General features: G+C 52.8%; 2 protein-coding genes and 1 long non-coding RNA gene across 4 annotated transcripts in view; 1 reads left to right on the plus strand and 2 right to left on the minus strand.

Moving 5' to 3' along the window:
• FBN3 (fibrillin 3) overlaps nucleotides 1-5,129 on the plus strand; it is a 63,398-nt gene extending 58,269 nt beyond the window's left edge. For both annotated transcript variants that reach the window (XM_026035265.1, XM_026035266.1), the window contains 12 exons: nucleotides 430-552; nucleotides 680-811; nucleotides 1,204-1,329; nucleotides 1,468-1,674; nucleotides 1,877-2,002; nucleotides 2,325-2,447; nucleotides 2,584-2,700; nucleotides 2,915-3,043; nucleotides 3,200-3,319; nucleotides 3,492-3,723; nucleotides 4,251-4,419; nucleotides 4,755-5,129. In XM_026035265.1, coding sequence (XP_025891050.1) covers nucleotides 430-552; nucleotides 680-811; nucleotides 1,204-1,329; nucleotides 1,468-1,674; nucleotides 1,877-2,002; nucleotides 2,325-2,447; nucleotides 2,584-2,700; nucleotides 2,915-3,043; nucleotides 3,200-3,319; nucleotides 3,492-3,723; nucleotides 4,251-4,419; nucleotides 4,755-5,129 — 1,979 coding nt within the window. The remainder of the gene's footprint in view (nucleotides 1-429; nucleotides 553-679; nucleotides 812-1,203; nucleotides 1,330-1,467; nucleotides 1,675-1,876; nucleotides 2,003-2,324; nucleotides 2,448-2,583; nucleotides 2,701-2,914; nucleotides 3,044-3,199; nucleotides 3,320-3,491; nucleotides 3,724-4,250; nucleotides 4,420-4,754) is intronic.
• Nucleotides 5,130-8,099: 2,970 nt separating this feature from the next.
• CTXN1 (cortexin 1) lies at nucleotides 8,100-9,225 on the minus strand. Its single transcript, XM_026035286.1, has one exon. It carries the CDS (start codon nucleotides 9,115-9,117, stop codon nucleotides 8,863-8,865), a length of 255 nt encoding a protein of 84 aa, XP_025891071.1. The 5' UTR covers nucleotides 9,118-9,225; the 3' UTR covers nucleotides 8,100-8,862.
• A 4-nt stretch (nucleotides 9,226-9,229) lies between these two features.
• On the minus strand, nucleotides 9,230-13,534 carry LOC112943968. The gene is made up of 3 exons (XR_003248689.1): nucleotides 13,445-13,534; nucleotides 9,804-9,920; nucleotides 9,230-9,244 (listed from the first exon to the last, which is right to left on the minus strand). It is a non-coding gene; the product is annotated as an uncharacterized LOC112943968 (long non-coding RNA).
• Between the last annotated feature and the right edge of the window lie 1,350 nt (nucleotides 13,535-14,884).

The raw sequence follows: 14,884 nt of genomic DNA on the forward strand, positions 1-14,884 counted from the left end.
ACCTGCTTTCCCCTGTGTCCTTTAGCTTGGACAGCACTCTCCTGGTTGGAATGCTAGACTCTTTCACTTACCAATGGTATTTTTCATGGTCAGCCTCCAAAAGAGAATGCAGAAGTTCTGGCTGGGACTCCCCTGCTTGGGAGGATCACGCTGGAGCAGTGGTCTTTAGCTTCCTCTGAGGCGGTCCAGCAGAGTGCTGGAGCCCTGACACCTCACCAAGAGGCCAGGACCCTYGAATTGCTCAGGCACCGCGTGTCTGTCCCTCTGCAACCGAAGACCACGTCAGGATGCCTTGGTGGAATACTCAAAGCTCTTTTGAGATGGAACTTAGGAACCTCTYCTCTGTCCTGGAGAGGTTCACCACCAGTGTTTTCCAGATGAGGCTGCCCAGAGCATGGAGTCAAACTCTGCCTCTCTCCTGTCTCTCAGATATCAATGAGTGTGCACTGAATCCCCTGCTCTGTGCCTTCCGCTGCATCAACACCTTTGGCTCCTACGAGTGCACCTGCCCCTCTGGATATGCCCTCCGAGAAGACAGGAGGATGTGCAAAGGTAAACCTCCCTTCTGCCAGCCTGCAKCAAGGCCAGAGGATTGGCAAATTGGTGCAGGTTTCAGCTACTCCTGCAGTAATGCAGAGCTGGCAGGTGGAACTCTATCTCACGAGGTTCTTGGTTGCAGATCTGGATGAGTGTGCAGAGGGACTGCACGACTGTGAGWCTCGAGGGATGCTATGCAAGAATCTCATCGGCACCTTCATGTGCATCTGCCCTCCCGGGATGCAACGCAGGCCCGATGGAGAGGGCTGCACAGGTACCAAGGACCAGGCTGCAGGGAGTTTCCAGTAGAAGCTGAAGCCATCTTCTCCTAGGCATTACCTATGAGCTGTTTTTGTATGTCTTTCTGTCAAACGACAACTTTTTGGGGTTTCCCATGGTCAGAGCTTCCACTAAGATGCTAGCATACCCAGGCCTGCATGATATTAGGCACACAAGGAAGGCAGAGCTGGCCCCACTCTTACCCCCTACCCTGGCTAGAAGGACRTGAAGGGCAGGTGGGTGGGTTTTACAGCGTTTTTACTATTGTGGACCTATTTCTCGAGGACAGTGTGAGGGTGTTTCAGACAGTGGCATTTCGGGGACTTCTGGAAAGGTGAACTTTGTCCCGTGCCTCACAACAGCTCTTTGTGGCTCCTTCCTTCCCAGATGAGAATGAATGTCGTACCAAGCCCGGCATTTGCCCTAACGGCCGCTGCATCAACACAGTGGGCAGTTACCGCTGCGACTGCAATGAAGGGTTTGAGGTCAGCCCCTCCGGCACAGAGTGCATTGGTAAGTGCTGGTTCCTGGTAGGTCTCAAGCAGGCTCTCTTGTCAGGGTGGTCCTGCCTTTCTGAGAGGAGTTTGCCCAAGGGAAGACTTGGAAATGCAGCGCTGAACTTCTCCGCTCCGTCTCTCTCTTTCCTTCCAGATACCCGCCAGGGATTCTGCTTCACAGAAGTGCTGCAGACAATATGCCAGATGTCCTCCACCAACCGCAACCTGGTCACCAAGTCTGAGTGCTGCTGCAACAGTGGGCGCAGCTGGGGCCCCCAGTGTGAGCTCTGCCCGCTGCCTGGGACCACGCAGTACAAGAAGATGTGTCCTCATGGGCCAGGGTACTCCACTGATGGGCGAGGTGAGCTGGGCACCAGATCATGTGAAGGGAAGGAAGCAGAGATGTGGGACAGGCTTATAGAGTGCCTGGAGAAGACAAGAGGTCTCTGGGACTCCTATAATTCCCTGAATCTAGTCCCTGGCACCCCAGGTGGATGTGTGCTGCAGTGATGCAGTGCTTGCATGGGGTAGGGGCTTACAGGTCCTTCCCTTCCTTTACACAGATATTGATGAGTGCAAGGTGCTGCCCAACCTCTGCAAGAATGGACAATGCATCAACAGCATTGGCTCCTTCCGCTGTCACTGCAGGCTGGGCTACACTGCGGACATCACAGGCACGGCCTGTGTTGGTGAGTCAGGAGGAAACCCATTCATTTGTACAGCTCTGGACTTGATAGCAACCCACCTCCATCTGTCCTTCTGCATGCAGAGAGAAGGTGTCATGACCCACACCTGGGGCTGGCCATCCGCCTCTGTCTGTACTGGTGRTCCTAGCCAGCTGGTGTCATTTGGGGAATTCAGGTGCTGAGATAAAGGGCACCCTTGGCATCACAGCAGCAGAAGGGGAAACCTGGGTGACYGTATGCAAGAGCTCCTTGCTAGACTGCATGGTCCCATGGGAGCAAGTGGCCCAGCATGCAAATGCTGATGTGTTCCCTGTCTCGAGTCTAGATTTGGACGAGTGTAACCAGTCCCCCAAGCCATGTAACTTCATCTGCAAGAACACAGAGGGCAGCTACCAGTGCTCCTGCCCCCGAGGGTACATCCTGCAGGAAGATGGGAAGATCTGCAAAGGTATTCACCTAAGAGAAAGACTGGTTCCTGGTCTGCCCAGGATCACGGTGCATGACATGCACATTGGTGCTGCAAACTGAGAGCACAAAGCCAGTAGGATAAGCTCAGGCACTTGCTCTTATTCTTGTTACTTTAGACTTGGATGAATGTTCCACCAAGCAACACAACTGCCAGTTCCTGTGTGTGAACATTATTGGAGGATTCAACTGCAAATGCCCACCAGGTTTCACTCAGCACCACTCGTCCTGCATCGGTGAGTAGTGCTGGACCCCACAGGGTGCATGGGTTAATCTCAAACTCAGCAGTCCTTTGATCCGCCAGCTCTGGCTCTGGAGTCCAGCAAGTTGTGCCTGGAGCTGTGCATCTGACCCATGTGTCTACTCTTCAAACTGTGCCCATGACCAGGCTGCAGAGCTGCACTCAGCCACGTACGTGGGGCTGGGCTTACAGCTGGTGGTCTTTTGCAGACAACAACGAATGCACGGCTCAGCCCTCCCTGTGTGGAGCCAAAGGACAGTGTCTGAACACGCCAGGGAGCTACAACTGCGAGTGCCAGAAAGGATTCTCCCTGGACAGCTCTGGTGTCAATTGTGAAGGTGGGTCTTTGSTTCTGGGGCTTTGACGTGCTCCATGTGGAGAAGTTCCCTCCCAGGCTCTGTGGCAGCTCAGCCCAGCCAAGAAGGGACTTCTCCCCATTTTGTGACTCCACAAACACAGAAGATGCCTCCCTGTTGCCTGTGTCGTTGCTGCAGATGTGGACGAATGCGATGGAAACCACCGCTGCCAGCATGGCTGCCAGAACGTGCTCGGAGGCTACCGCTGTGGCTGTCCCCAGGGCTAYGTGCAGCACTACCAGTGGAACCAGTGTGTGGGTGAGTGTGGGCTGGGGCGCAGAGGACTCTTGTATCCTACACATGGTGATAGAGGGCAGGTAAGCCACTGAGTCCCTCTTCAGCCCTCCTCATCAGAGGACACAGGATATCAGAGGACATAGGAGCTCCCTTCCAGTTACTTTCTGACCAATTCTGCTCTTTTTGGCTACAGATGAAAATGAGTGTTCCAGTCCCACCGCATGTGGCTCTGCTTCATGCTACAACACTCTGGGAAGCTTCAAGTGTGTCTGTCCATCTGGCTTCGACTTTGACCAAGCCTTTGGTGGGTGCCAGGACGTGGATGAATGCTCTGCAGGTGGCAGCCCCTGTAGTTATGGCTGCTCCAACACAGATGGAGGTTATTTGTGTGGCTGTCCTGGAGGCTACTTCCGAGCAGGACAAGGGTGAGAGAAGCAGTCAGTAGGGCACATCTACTGGCATAGGCATGTAATRTGGACCTGAACCCCCTTATACCTTCTCTGATGACAGCACCAGCCCCTCCACCCCCTTTTGCATCTAAACTTCCACTAACACCTGGTCACCAGTACCATATGAAGGAGCCCCGAGAGCCAGTTAGCTTGCATTCCCATGTTCCCCCAGCTTGTCCAATGCCAGCTTCGGAGAAGGATTCTCATGCTAGTACCCATCTCCTCTTGTATTTCACTAATACAGTGGTTATTGCAGTGGCCAACATGGTAGTAGATGTGGGATTAATCTAAAGCCCAGGGTTCAAATGGATTAAAACTACTGCTATGCAAGGTGTGGCCTAATCTCCTCCAGGATGGTCACCAGCCATTCTGCACAAGCTCTACCCTGTATGTAGGCATGATGCGCTGTATGTTTCCTGGTGTCACCTGGGGGTCCTGTGAGGACAATGCAAAGGTTCCCCCGCTGAATCTGAGCTAGGTCTCTCTGCTCTTCTTGTCACCAGGCACTGTATTTCTGGCCTGGGTTTTGGGAAAGGTTCCTACATTCCTGCCCCTCAAGAGGAGGATGAAGACAACCTGCTCTCACCTGACACCTGCTATGAGTGTAAGATAAATGGCTACCCCAAACGGGGCCGGCAGAGACGCAGTGTCAACGATACTGAGGCGCACCAGGTAAGAAAACGGTGGCATTCTGAATGGGGTGTCTGTCCCCAGACAAGGCAAGAGCCAGTTCACCTAGGCGGTGACCTGCCAGGAGCAGCTCACAGCACCCCACTGTGCACCAGCACACACTGGATGCTTGGATGGTTTTGTAGGGCATTGAATCCAGAGGTCTTGTGGGAATGGAAGGTCTTCTTTGAAGAGTTTAGAGTAGCTTGGACCCAAAATGTGGAAATACATGCAAACTAAAAATAAGGCGCTTTTCCCCTTCCCTTGGGGTGGCCTTCTGCACCTGGCCATGGCTTGCTCTTTATGTCTACCCATGACACGCCTTGTTCTTTTCTTAGGACCACACCGTGAACTTGGCCAGTATGGATGTGGATGCCCCTCTGTCCATGACACTGAACCTCTCTGATCTTGCTCACAAGAAGCACATCCTGGAGCTCTTGCCGGCTGTGGAGCCCCTGGAGAACCGTGTGCGGTACCTCATCTCCCATGGGAATGAGGACGGCTACTTCCGCATCCACCAAAAAGAAGGGCTCAGCTACCTGCACCTCGGCCGCAAGAAAATAGTGCCCGGCACCTACCTGCTGGAAATTGTGAGTGTGCCTCTGTACCGCAAAAGGGAACTRCAGAAAATGGAGGCCAAAAACCATCTCAACTACTTAGCAGGGGAGCTGGGCCAGGCACTGAGGATGAAGCTCCAGCTCCAACTGTACTAACAGCCGTAAGACCCACCCACCCAACTGACAGTACAGTCCTTAGCCTTGCCATCCACATCTGGAAATAACTGCCTCTTCTCTTGTTGCACCCCTCCTGCCACCACCTCCCCCAGTGCACTGTACAACTGATGGGAAAAGTCCCTGGAGGCTCAGTCCTTGCCTGGGCTACGTGGGGATGCTCTGCTTCGTGGGCTGTTCGGTTGAGAACCAAGCCATGCCACAGAACAGCTCATGGAAGCTTCACCAAAGGTCCAAACCCTGTTAGCAGGAACTCCCTGCCTGTGTCCTGCCCACTTCCCTTGAAATCGACCCTGTYAGTCCAAGCTGGTAAGGGCTGTCCCACAGAGAAGTTCCCTGTTCTTCATAGCTACAGGACACAGACCGCCCAATATCCCAGAAGATGGGATGGGGGGCCTAGGAATGGCTCTGGAAGGAGCTATGCCATGGTGTGGTATTAGTGCATGTCCACAGCTCTTCTTGCTTTGCTTCTTCAGTGTCATGGTGCTAGGGAGACCCTACTGCATCTACACTGGCTGTTCTGTCCCTTTCTGTCCCCTCTTTGCCTTCTGGTCCTTTTGTAGAAGAGAAAAAGTCACCACTGAGTGAACGGGTAGGTCAGATTTCTAAACTCACTCTGTGAAGCAGCCAGGCCCAAGGCTTCTGCAGGGCACCCAGTGCTTCCACACCACAGTATGCTGAGCACATGCCCACCCTCCCGAGATGGGAGCTACAAGGGCTTTTCCACAGCTCCAGGAAGTCTAAGGGTTAATGTGTCCTTATGTAAGTGAGGAGGAGCTCTGGGGATGGCAAATAATTTGTTGCAGAATGTGCTTGAGCAAACTCAAATTGGCAGGAAAAAATATGAGCCATGAGTCTCGTATGGAGCAGTTGGATCCTTGCCGTGCTGAAAGGGACTTGGAGCACTTGGCAGGACACATATGACACACTGCAGGGGTAAGGGAGGGGAACACTGCAGCCTGTCAGAGACACAACCATCCATCTAGGCTTTCCAAAGAGTCTTGGATTCTGAACTACCCTTCTGCATGATTCCTGTGCCGATGGCCACCCTTAGGACCTTTTCTAGCACTAAGACTGCAAGTGGACCTTTTGTCCACTTGTCACATTCATCTTGATTGGGCCAAGATAATGACTGAAGTCAGTCTCTGATTTAGAGCTTTTAGAAAAGCTCTAAAATGGAAATGTCTAAATGTCTGGAAAATAGGAATTAAGTGAATTGAAGTCTCCGTGCTGCTTCCAGTAGCCTGTCCAGACTCTTCTGTCCAGATGGGCTCTTCTTCCCAAGATGGTGTTCCTCACCCAGCTGATCTCTTCAATGCCATTTCCTAGTTTTGCATCAATCTATTTTTGGTTCTCCATCAACACTGTGCATCACCAAAGAGAAACCAAAGGTGCTATTTCACTCTGGTAACACACAAGACTACCTGATAGACAAATCAACGAATCTAAAGGTGCTTTTCAGCTTTCAAAAAGCTGGTGCTGGTACTGAATGGTCAACATTAGTGCACTGTATCCATCCACTCGTTCGTATTTATGTATAACCACCAAAGTTATGAGTGCTCATGGCTGTGAGGAGTGCTTATTCCTGTAGCTGTTTTGGTACTTAGGCGGGGATTATTTCCTGGTACACTGCCACCACGTAGGATGGGGGGAAGTGTATATATACTGTATTTGGGCTAATATCAAACTTGAAAACTCTTTTGTATAATGCAGCTCCAGACTCTGGATTTTGCAAGAGTCCCAGAGYTCGTGACAGGATGGGTGGCCTGATGTTTGGGTATTTTTTTTATTATTTTTTGTTTTATTTTTTCAACAGGTGCTTTTAAAAAAAATATTAATAATAATAAATTAGCAGAGGTGGGTTTGTGTGTGCGTGTTGAGCCAAAACTGTCAAAAGCTCAAGGTTTCCTTCATTCCTCTCTGGTGCGTTTTGTTTTTTGGTTTTTTTTTTTTGTTTTTTTTTTTAGTTATTGACTTTTTTTGCTGATTGTTTTTGGGAAACATGGAAACATTGACACTCAAAACCTGTGCCCCCATTTTCCCCCACAGAGAGAGAGAGTGAGCGACATCTCTTTGTGGGGTTCCATTTTTGTAGCGGAAGCAACAGCAACAATAAAATTATTTTGGGTTAAGCGGTTCTGTGTCTTCCTCATGGGCTGGGCACAGTGGTGGCTGCCGGTGGCACTGCATGGGTAAAGGTGTAGTACCAAGGCCAGATTCAGATGTGACAGTGACAGAGGTCTCCATAGGTTAGACAACATCCCAGCCTTCTTCTCTGGGTCACTTCTGTGGTAAATCACAATGTCACTGAGGTTGGAAGGAACCTTCTGCAGAACTTCTAGTCCAACCACTCAACTGAAAATAAAGTTAGGTCAGCTTGCTTAGGACTCTCTCTGCTTGGGTGTTGAGGATCTCCAAGGGTGGGCATGAKCCCTCTTTGCTCTGTCTCATTACTTGAGCTTGGAAAACCCTCATGAACCAGGGAAAGTGAACAGGGCTCCCTAGCCCGCAGACTGGCCTAGGTCTCAATCCCAGATAGAGTCTTCAAGAACAGAAGACTTTATATCCAGCTCCTACCATCAGCATGTGTCCTTCTGCAACAGCTCCAGGGCAGCAGCACAGGAATCACCAGCTTGAACCATTCCAAAAAGCCCTGGAATGGAATTTTGCAGAAGAAACTAGAATCTTGGAGGAAAAGTTGGACAGAACATGCTGGAGGGGCAGCCGCAGCTCCTGTCRAGTGGGACATATAGTCTTGGCCCCAGTGGAGCAGTGTAGGGAGGCCACCACGGCATGGGGAGTGACAACGAGCCTGAGGGGATGCCAAAGAGCAGAGGAAGAAAGTGGTAGGGTTAGCACAGTGCAGCTTTATTTCCATGGTGGGGAAGAGGGGTCTCCCTGAGGGGCTCCWTCCCTCAGCACAAACGTTCCTGCTGGCCATAAAATCCCTCTTGGTAGCCCCGTGGCAAGCTGCAGTGCCCTGCGAGACAGGCACAGCTCCTGCCTCACATGGGGAGCCCCAGCTCTGTTCGGCCCTCAGCTCCTCACACAGCCCATCTGCAACCCAGGAACATGGTGGCCCCAGCACCGCTGGATGTGGAGTGGCCCCTTGGCACCCACTGGAGCTGGGAATGGCTCCTGCCAGGCCTACGCCGGCGGAGGGGGAATCTCCCAGAGGTCACGCAGGGAGAGGTGGCTACGGCACGAAGCAGAGAGCAGGCCGAGGCCGCGCTGCCATGAGGGGCCGGTGCGTGAGGTGTCTCCATCGTTCCTCTCACGCCTGGGTCAGGGCAGCAAAGCCAGCRCTGGGGTGCGGTGCCCATGGGTCCCCTCATGGACTCAGTGCGGCCCGGGGCACAGGGACAACACAAGAGGCAGGAGGAGAGGGAGGTCGAAGCTCCAACCTGGTGACCGGCAGAGCCACCCGGGCTTGGGTGGTGGCCCTGCCCCGTGGCCACCTGCCCCTCACCATGACACGCGGCCCTGTCTGCGAGGGGAGTGGGCAGAAGGGCCCGGGCAGCTGCCTTTAGTCCTTCCAACATGGCTCCCCAAGGCGGCTGCAGATCGGGAGGAAAATCAGAAAGTGCTTAGAAAAGAAAGAAACCGCTAGAAAACCCACCCTGGCCCCCGGCCCCACGCGGCCGGGGGTGACACCACAGGGGGCCGCAGGGCCGAGCGGGMGCGTGGAGCTGCTGGGCTCGCGCCATCCCCGCGCCTACACCAARGCGTAGTCGAACTGGCCCCGCTCCAGGCCCTCTTTGTGGTCAGTCCAGGAGGAGGCGGGCATGCGGCTGTAGGGGTCCAGCAGGATGCGGAAGCAGCGCACCATCAGCATCACCAAGAAGACCAGGAGGAAGATGACGAAGGCGAAGACGGTTTTCTGCTCAGCATCCATGCCGGCAGCACCGGCCGGGTGCTCAACCAAGGAAGGGGACAACAGTTCATAATCCATGGTTGACGCATCATTCATGGCAGAGCGGGAGGCGTGCTCGGCACGCGGGCAGGGCTCAGCACACTCACAGCACGGCCATCAGGCTSCCAGGTCACTCCACGGGTGCCAGCACTGCTGCATTCGCTCCTGCGCAGGCTGGGAGCTCCTGGAGAGGAAAGGGGAGATGGTGAGGGAGGAGAAACCAGCCTCTGCAGGCTGCTCCAGAAGATGGGGACTGGAAAGGACGRGGACAGGATCACTGTCACCAAAGCTGCAGGGACCTGTCTGCTGGGAGAGTCAAGTGAGCCCCCAAACATCCACCAGAAAGGCTATAGAGGGCTGGTTTCAGATAGGAAACCTAGGAAGGCCTTATTTATTTATTTATTTATTTTGAATTAAGCAAACCTTAATTTGAACCTTTGTCTCAGCTCTTGTTCCCTTTTGGCATGTGCCCACAAGGCATGGGTCCTCCCACCAGTAATGGTATGATAATTCAGACTGAAAGCAACCTCAGCTCTGAGCTCCTTTTAAAAGGACTATGTTTCTCAGAATTTTATTCAGACTGGTTCTGAAAACCCCCAAAGATGGGCATGGGCCTCAAGCTGACCCCTTCGTATTGAGGGACACACATCCTGCTGCCATACTTCTCTTGGCCCACTGATTGCTTTGGGTTTTTCACAGAACCTACAAGGAGCTCATTCCCAATGGTGAAAGAGGGCACCTACCTCACTGCAGTCACCCAGGGGCACTGGCATTGCTGCTACAGCCGATGGAGGAGAAAGCCGTGACAGGACAGTGTGGCAGCAAGAGCTCCAGGGTCAACATCCAGCTTGGGATCCCAGCTAAGGATGCAAAGGCAGAAGGACAGATAACAGAAGAAGGACCTTAGTCATGATGAGTCAAAGCAAAGAGCAGCCAGGCACCTCTCAAGTTACCATCCCCAAGCCCGAATGCTGTTAGGGAAAAGCAGAAAGAGCCCAAGGCCACCATCAAGGGACAGGGGCAACATGAAGGGCAGGAGRAGATGGCCTCCTCATTGCTTCCCCAGCTCCCGAGCACAGCCACCTCCTGCCGTTCCACGCAGGAAGACTGTGGCTGCCGYGATGATCCACCCGCATGTGGCATATTTATCATCATCTCCTTAATGAATAAGGATGGTAATTATTGGACCTGACCTCTGCTGCCAAGACACTGTGTCACTGAAGGATCCCTCCATCCAGCACTGGCACCCGTCCAGCTCTATCACTCCCGCTGTTTATGACCAGTATACAGGTCTCGCTTGGGGAATGTAGAAGGGTGGAGATGAGACAGGATAAAAATGCAAGAATTTCTGCTAAATAACAGCCCTGTGCTCATGCTAGAGGATTTCCATCATGTCTGAGACACATTGCTTTTTCATTAGTGTGAAGAATCAGATCTTAGTTTCCAGGGAATTTTCAGCAGCGCAAAGAAACGCTGATAAGCTGGTTAAATGAACGCAGCTGTTATTTAAGGACTATTTGATTGAGTTTTATTAAGATTCATGTTCCCTTAGTAACTGAAAAGAATACATCCATGCGCAAGGAAATTGCTTAATAAGGAGAGATCTCGCACACAAAGGAAAAGGATCCCTGTCAACAACTTAGCAACACTCCAGGGCGATTTTGGTCGGTATAAAACATGAATTAAAAGGTAATTAAAGTGGCAAACATCTAATGAGGCATTTAGTTAAAAAGAAGTAAAGCAGCATGTTAACCAACGTGGACTGGCATCTGGTATGAAAGGCTCTGCCTTTGTACTGCAGACACGTCCAGGCTCAGTGTCTGGGTCCATAAGCAGGCAGAGATGAGAAGTTATGGGCTCTCCACAGGAACGGGGCTGCACAGCTCGGCATGACTCAGCCTGCTCCAGGGACTGCACCCAGCCACTTCCACTTGTTCTATCCTTCAGGTTCCTGCAGGTTTTGTGACCAGACCTCAAGACCCAGAGACGGGCACTGGGGAGCCAAGCACAAGGAGCATCCAAAGCAGGGTGGGCTTGTGAAGCTGCAAGGCAGCCAGAAAAACACCCGCCTTGGTCACCAAGCAGCAATGTCTTGAGGGTAGCACTTGGGATATTGTTTAGTCCCAGCTTACGGTGCCATAACCTTGCTTAAATACTAAGCGAGTAGTAAGTAGGTTTGGGGATAGTTGTGCTTAGCTCTGCTTTAGTGCACAGTCCATCCTCTGTGTCAGGGAATGCAGAGCCCAGCTCTGGGTCCGGGATCCAAATTACCAGGCAGCTGACCTAGTCATTGGCAATTTTGTCTCGGGGTGCAAGAAGGTTAAGACAACTAACATTGTAATTACTGTTGAGGAAACTCTGCCCTGCGCTGAAGCCTGTGCATTTCATTAGCAGCAGTTTTAAAAGATCAGTGTTTGGCACGGCAAGCACAGGGCTGCACCAGGAAGAGTGACCCATCCAAAGAAGGCAGCTAGGAGATGGGCTCTAGCCGAGGATATAACCACAGGGAAGCAGGGATTAATTGTGCTGTGTGATGGATGCAGTCCAACAGCTATGGACTTACCCAATTTGCACACTTTTAAATATACCCCATTTAGTACTGTCTTGTAACCAAAATAGACACTTACCATTATATAACAATGATAAACGAGAGTGATGTTGTTCAAAGGAGAGCGCGGAGGAGACTGGTTTTGATGGAGAGGAGTTGGCAGAGGCTAAAATCCCCAAATACAAATGAAACTTGCACCAAGACCAGAACAAAATAGCTGCGCACAGACTAAGAACCGGAGCAAATTCATTATGATCGGACTAAAATAACCCTGCCTTGAAAGGCACAAACCCTGTGTTGCTCCCTGTGCATATCCTGGAGGAAAAATTTAAAAAAAAAAAAGAAGAAAAAAAACAAACAAACAAAAAAAACAAAAGCAAAATAAAAGATAGATGCAGGTTACCGGCAATATCTAACAAATATGGTTCTGTTGACAAAATGGAAGGGGCGGGAGAGCACTATGGCAAACACGGTGCCGCTGCTCAGGACCCTGCCAAGAGCTGAGGGAACATGTGCTGCTCCGCAGGAGGCAGGGTCTCACTGGACCCGGCTCCGTGTGTTGATATTGTTAATATTCCCTTGTTAATATTCCTTGTGTGGGCGCGTGCTGTGCGCAGCCTCCTGTTGCAACCAGAGAGCAAATGCCATCACCGAGGGGAAGCAAAGAGCCCCTGCGGAGGTTGCAGGCAAACGCGTTTGTGCCCAAGCGGGAGCATTTCCAAGGCTCGAGAAAGCTCCTGGATTATGGGAAAAGGTCTTACTTGCAAGTGCAGCGGGGCAGGGGTCAGGTCTCACAGGGTCTTTCCACTTCTGCACGGTCAGACGGAGGACTCGGTGTGTCCGAGGCTGGTCCACCCAGCCCTGCAGGGAGGGAGGCAGCGGGACGTGTCTCTGGGACCGTCCGTGCCCGGTACGATCATATGAGGTTGGAACAGGGCTCATGAAGCAGCTGAAGGCTTTGCAGGGTTTACATTGCCTTTTTCAGTAAAGGTTACTGCAAATGAGCAAACCCCACAGGGTTACTGCAGCTGCCAGCATGAACACAGGCATGGTCACGCCAGGGCCAGCAGCTCCGCAGGTGACCAGAGAGATGCACAGCCCACTCAAGGGTGGTGGTAGGAAGACTTACCACCTCATATAGCTCCTTGCCAAATACCTTGTGGTCTCTGGTCAGCGTTTCGCTCAGTCCACCCTGCAAAACTGAAGAGCCTAGCATTGAGAAAAGAGGTGGATAGATGGACAGATGATGCTCCAACAGAGCCCCAGCTCATGGAGTCGTTCTGGAAAAGTCTGTTGAGCCTGAGCACAAGCCAATGCAGAGAGGTCTGAAGATGGTCTGTTCTTTAGTCCGAGGGSTATTGGGGACCACCACTGCTTCTCCAACACCACATGGACTCTTCAGAGCAGCTTCCCCAGCAAGGTGGGCAGGGCAGCAGACAAGCCTAGTGTGGAGGAAGCCTCTTTTCCAGCTTAGTAATGGCTTGTCCTGGTCTCTTGGACCAGCTGAGCCTCTGCTACGAGTCAAGAAGGTGACTCCACTAGGCAGGAGTGTCACCCCTTCGTCAGCTAAACAGAGATGCTTATTGCAAACCCATCTTGGTGATCCCTGGACCTATCGCAGAGGCAAGAAGCTCATTCAAGCACAAGGTTCTTCATCATGCCCTACACATGCGTCCTGTCCTCTGCCATCCCAGCACACAGGGAAATGCCACCCCCCATCAAATCCACCGCTCACCCACCCAGTCGTTCAGCTCCCTCCTCCTAGCCCCGGCAAAGAAAAGCTGGTCCCTCCATCCTTCCTTGCAAGCCCCTCTACGCTTCCCACTGGGTGGTTACCTGGGAGAGGACGGGAGCGAGGAGAGCGGCCGGCTGCCGTGGGCGCTCAGCCCCTTGCCGCTCCAGCGCCTGCCATCCCGTGGAGAGGAGCAGCCGCCTCTGCCGGGCGTGCGGGAAGGCAGCGGCTCCTCGGCTCCTCGCTTGCCGAGCGGGTTCCTATGGCGATGCCGAAGCAATTAGAATAAAAGGTGGAGCGCGGCAATCGGATCTGCGGGAGGGTTAGCCGGGCGCCCTGGCTGGGGGAGAGGGCAAAGAGGAGCGCTCGGCCTGCGAGTCCCCCAGGACACTGCTCCCAGGTCCCCGCGCTGGCTCCTTTGGGTGCGCCCAAGGTGGACGCAGACGTGTCCRCCAGACTGCCCCTCCTTTCTGCCCTGCTCTTCCCCACAGGTTCTCCCAGGTCTCCGGAGGAGGACCATGGGTGAGCCAGCCACCAATCTGCCCTGTGCCACCACAATTGTCCCACTGTCCCCGTCAGGCACAGAAGGAGCAACCTAATGTGYTAGACTTGGTGAAGCCACAGGACAGACCCCTCTGCCCGTGCCAGACCCACCTTCCCTCCACATCAACCCTCAGAGCTCCCTCCAGGCCCCAGGGCACCGCGACCACACAGAGGGGACAAGGTAGACCCTGTCCCTCCTCCGGGTACGGCCAATAGCGACAAGTGTCCATGAGAGGCCAAAGCTGCCCSGAGCCCCTGGGAGCTGATGCGTTCCCTCCACAAATCACATCCCTTTTACAGCTTCAATTGTTTTCCCAGGGAAATAGTCACCCTGCAAACATTCATCACCAGACCATAAAGCCAACTCCTCTCTGCTGAGCTGCAACATGACTGTGATCCAAAGGCCCTTCAGCACCGCACAGCATTCCCTGTAAATTCACTGTAAATATCGGGAAATAACCATGCCTATTTCTCCTGTGCAATCTATCTTAGTTGCTAATTGGAATGGTTTTCCTAAAAGGTGCCTGTGGAGAGTGGTCTTGCACTTAGTCAGTGCTGAGACACTGCTCACAGCTCAAGGCAAAGGGGAGACGGGCCACATTAGTGGCTTCTTTGCAAAATTAATATTGCTTTGCTAATTGCCTGTCCTCTGGCAGGTCTGAGAGCATGTGAACATGCAGGAACGGGAGCAGCTCCTAAAGATCTTCACATCTGCTTGCGGAAGCCTTGCGGAAGCCTCTCCTCACAGCACCCATGAGGCAGCAGTCCATAAGCTCATGGGACTGGCCACCCGCCATGGTTAACCCCACGCAACCCAACCATGTCCTTGCCCAGCATGTGAATTCACAGCCCTGGATGGACCATTCTGGCTCCAGAGCAGTGCTGAGCCCAGCTCCTGCCGCTCCTCCTCCATGCCAGACCCACAGCAGCAACCTTTGTTGATCTGCATCGTGCAGCCCATCAGAGCAGTGGKCCCCAGTGAGACCAGCCTCGTCCAGCCC

Source organism: Nothoprocta perdicaria, unplaced genomic scaffold (genome assembly GCF_003342845.1).
Source record: "Nothoprocta perdicaria isolate Ctin4 unplaced genomic scaffold, notPer1 scaffold_157, whole genome shotgun sequence".
In the NCBI taxonomy this organism is placed as follows: domain Eukaryota; kingdom Metazoa; phylum Chordata; class Aves; order Tinamiformes; family Tinamidae; genus Nothoprocta; species Nothoprocta perdicaria.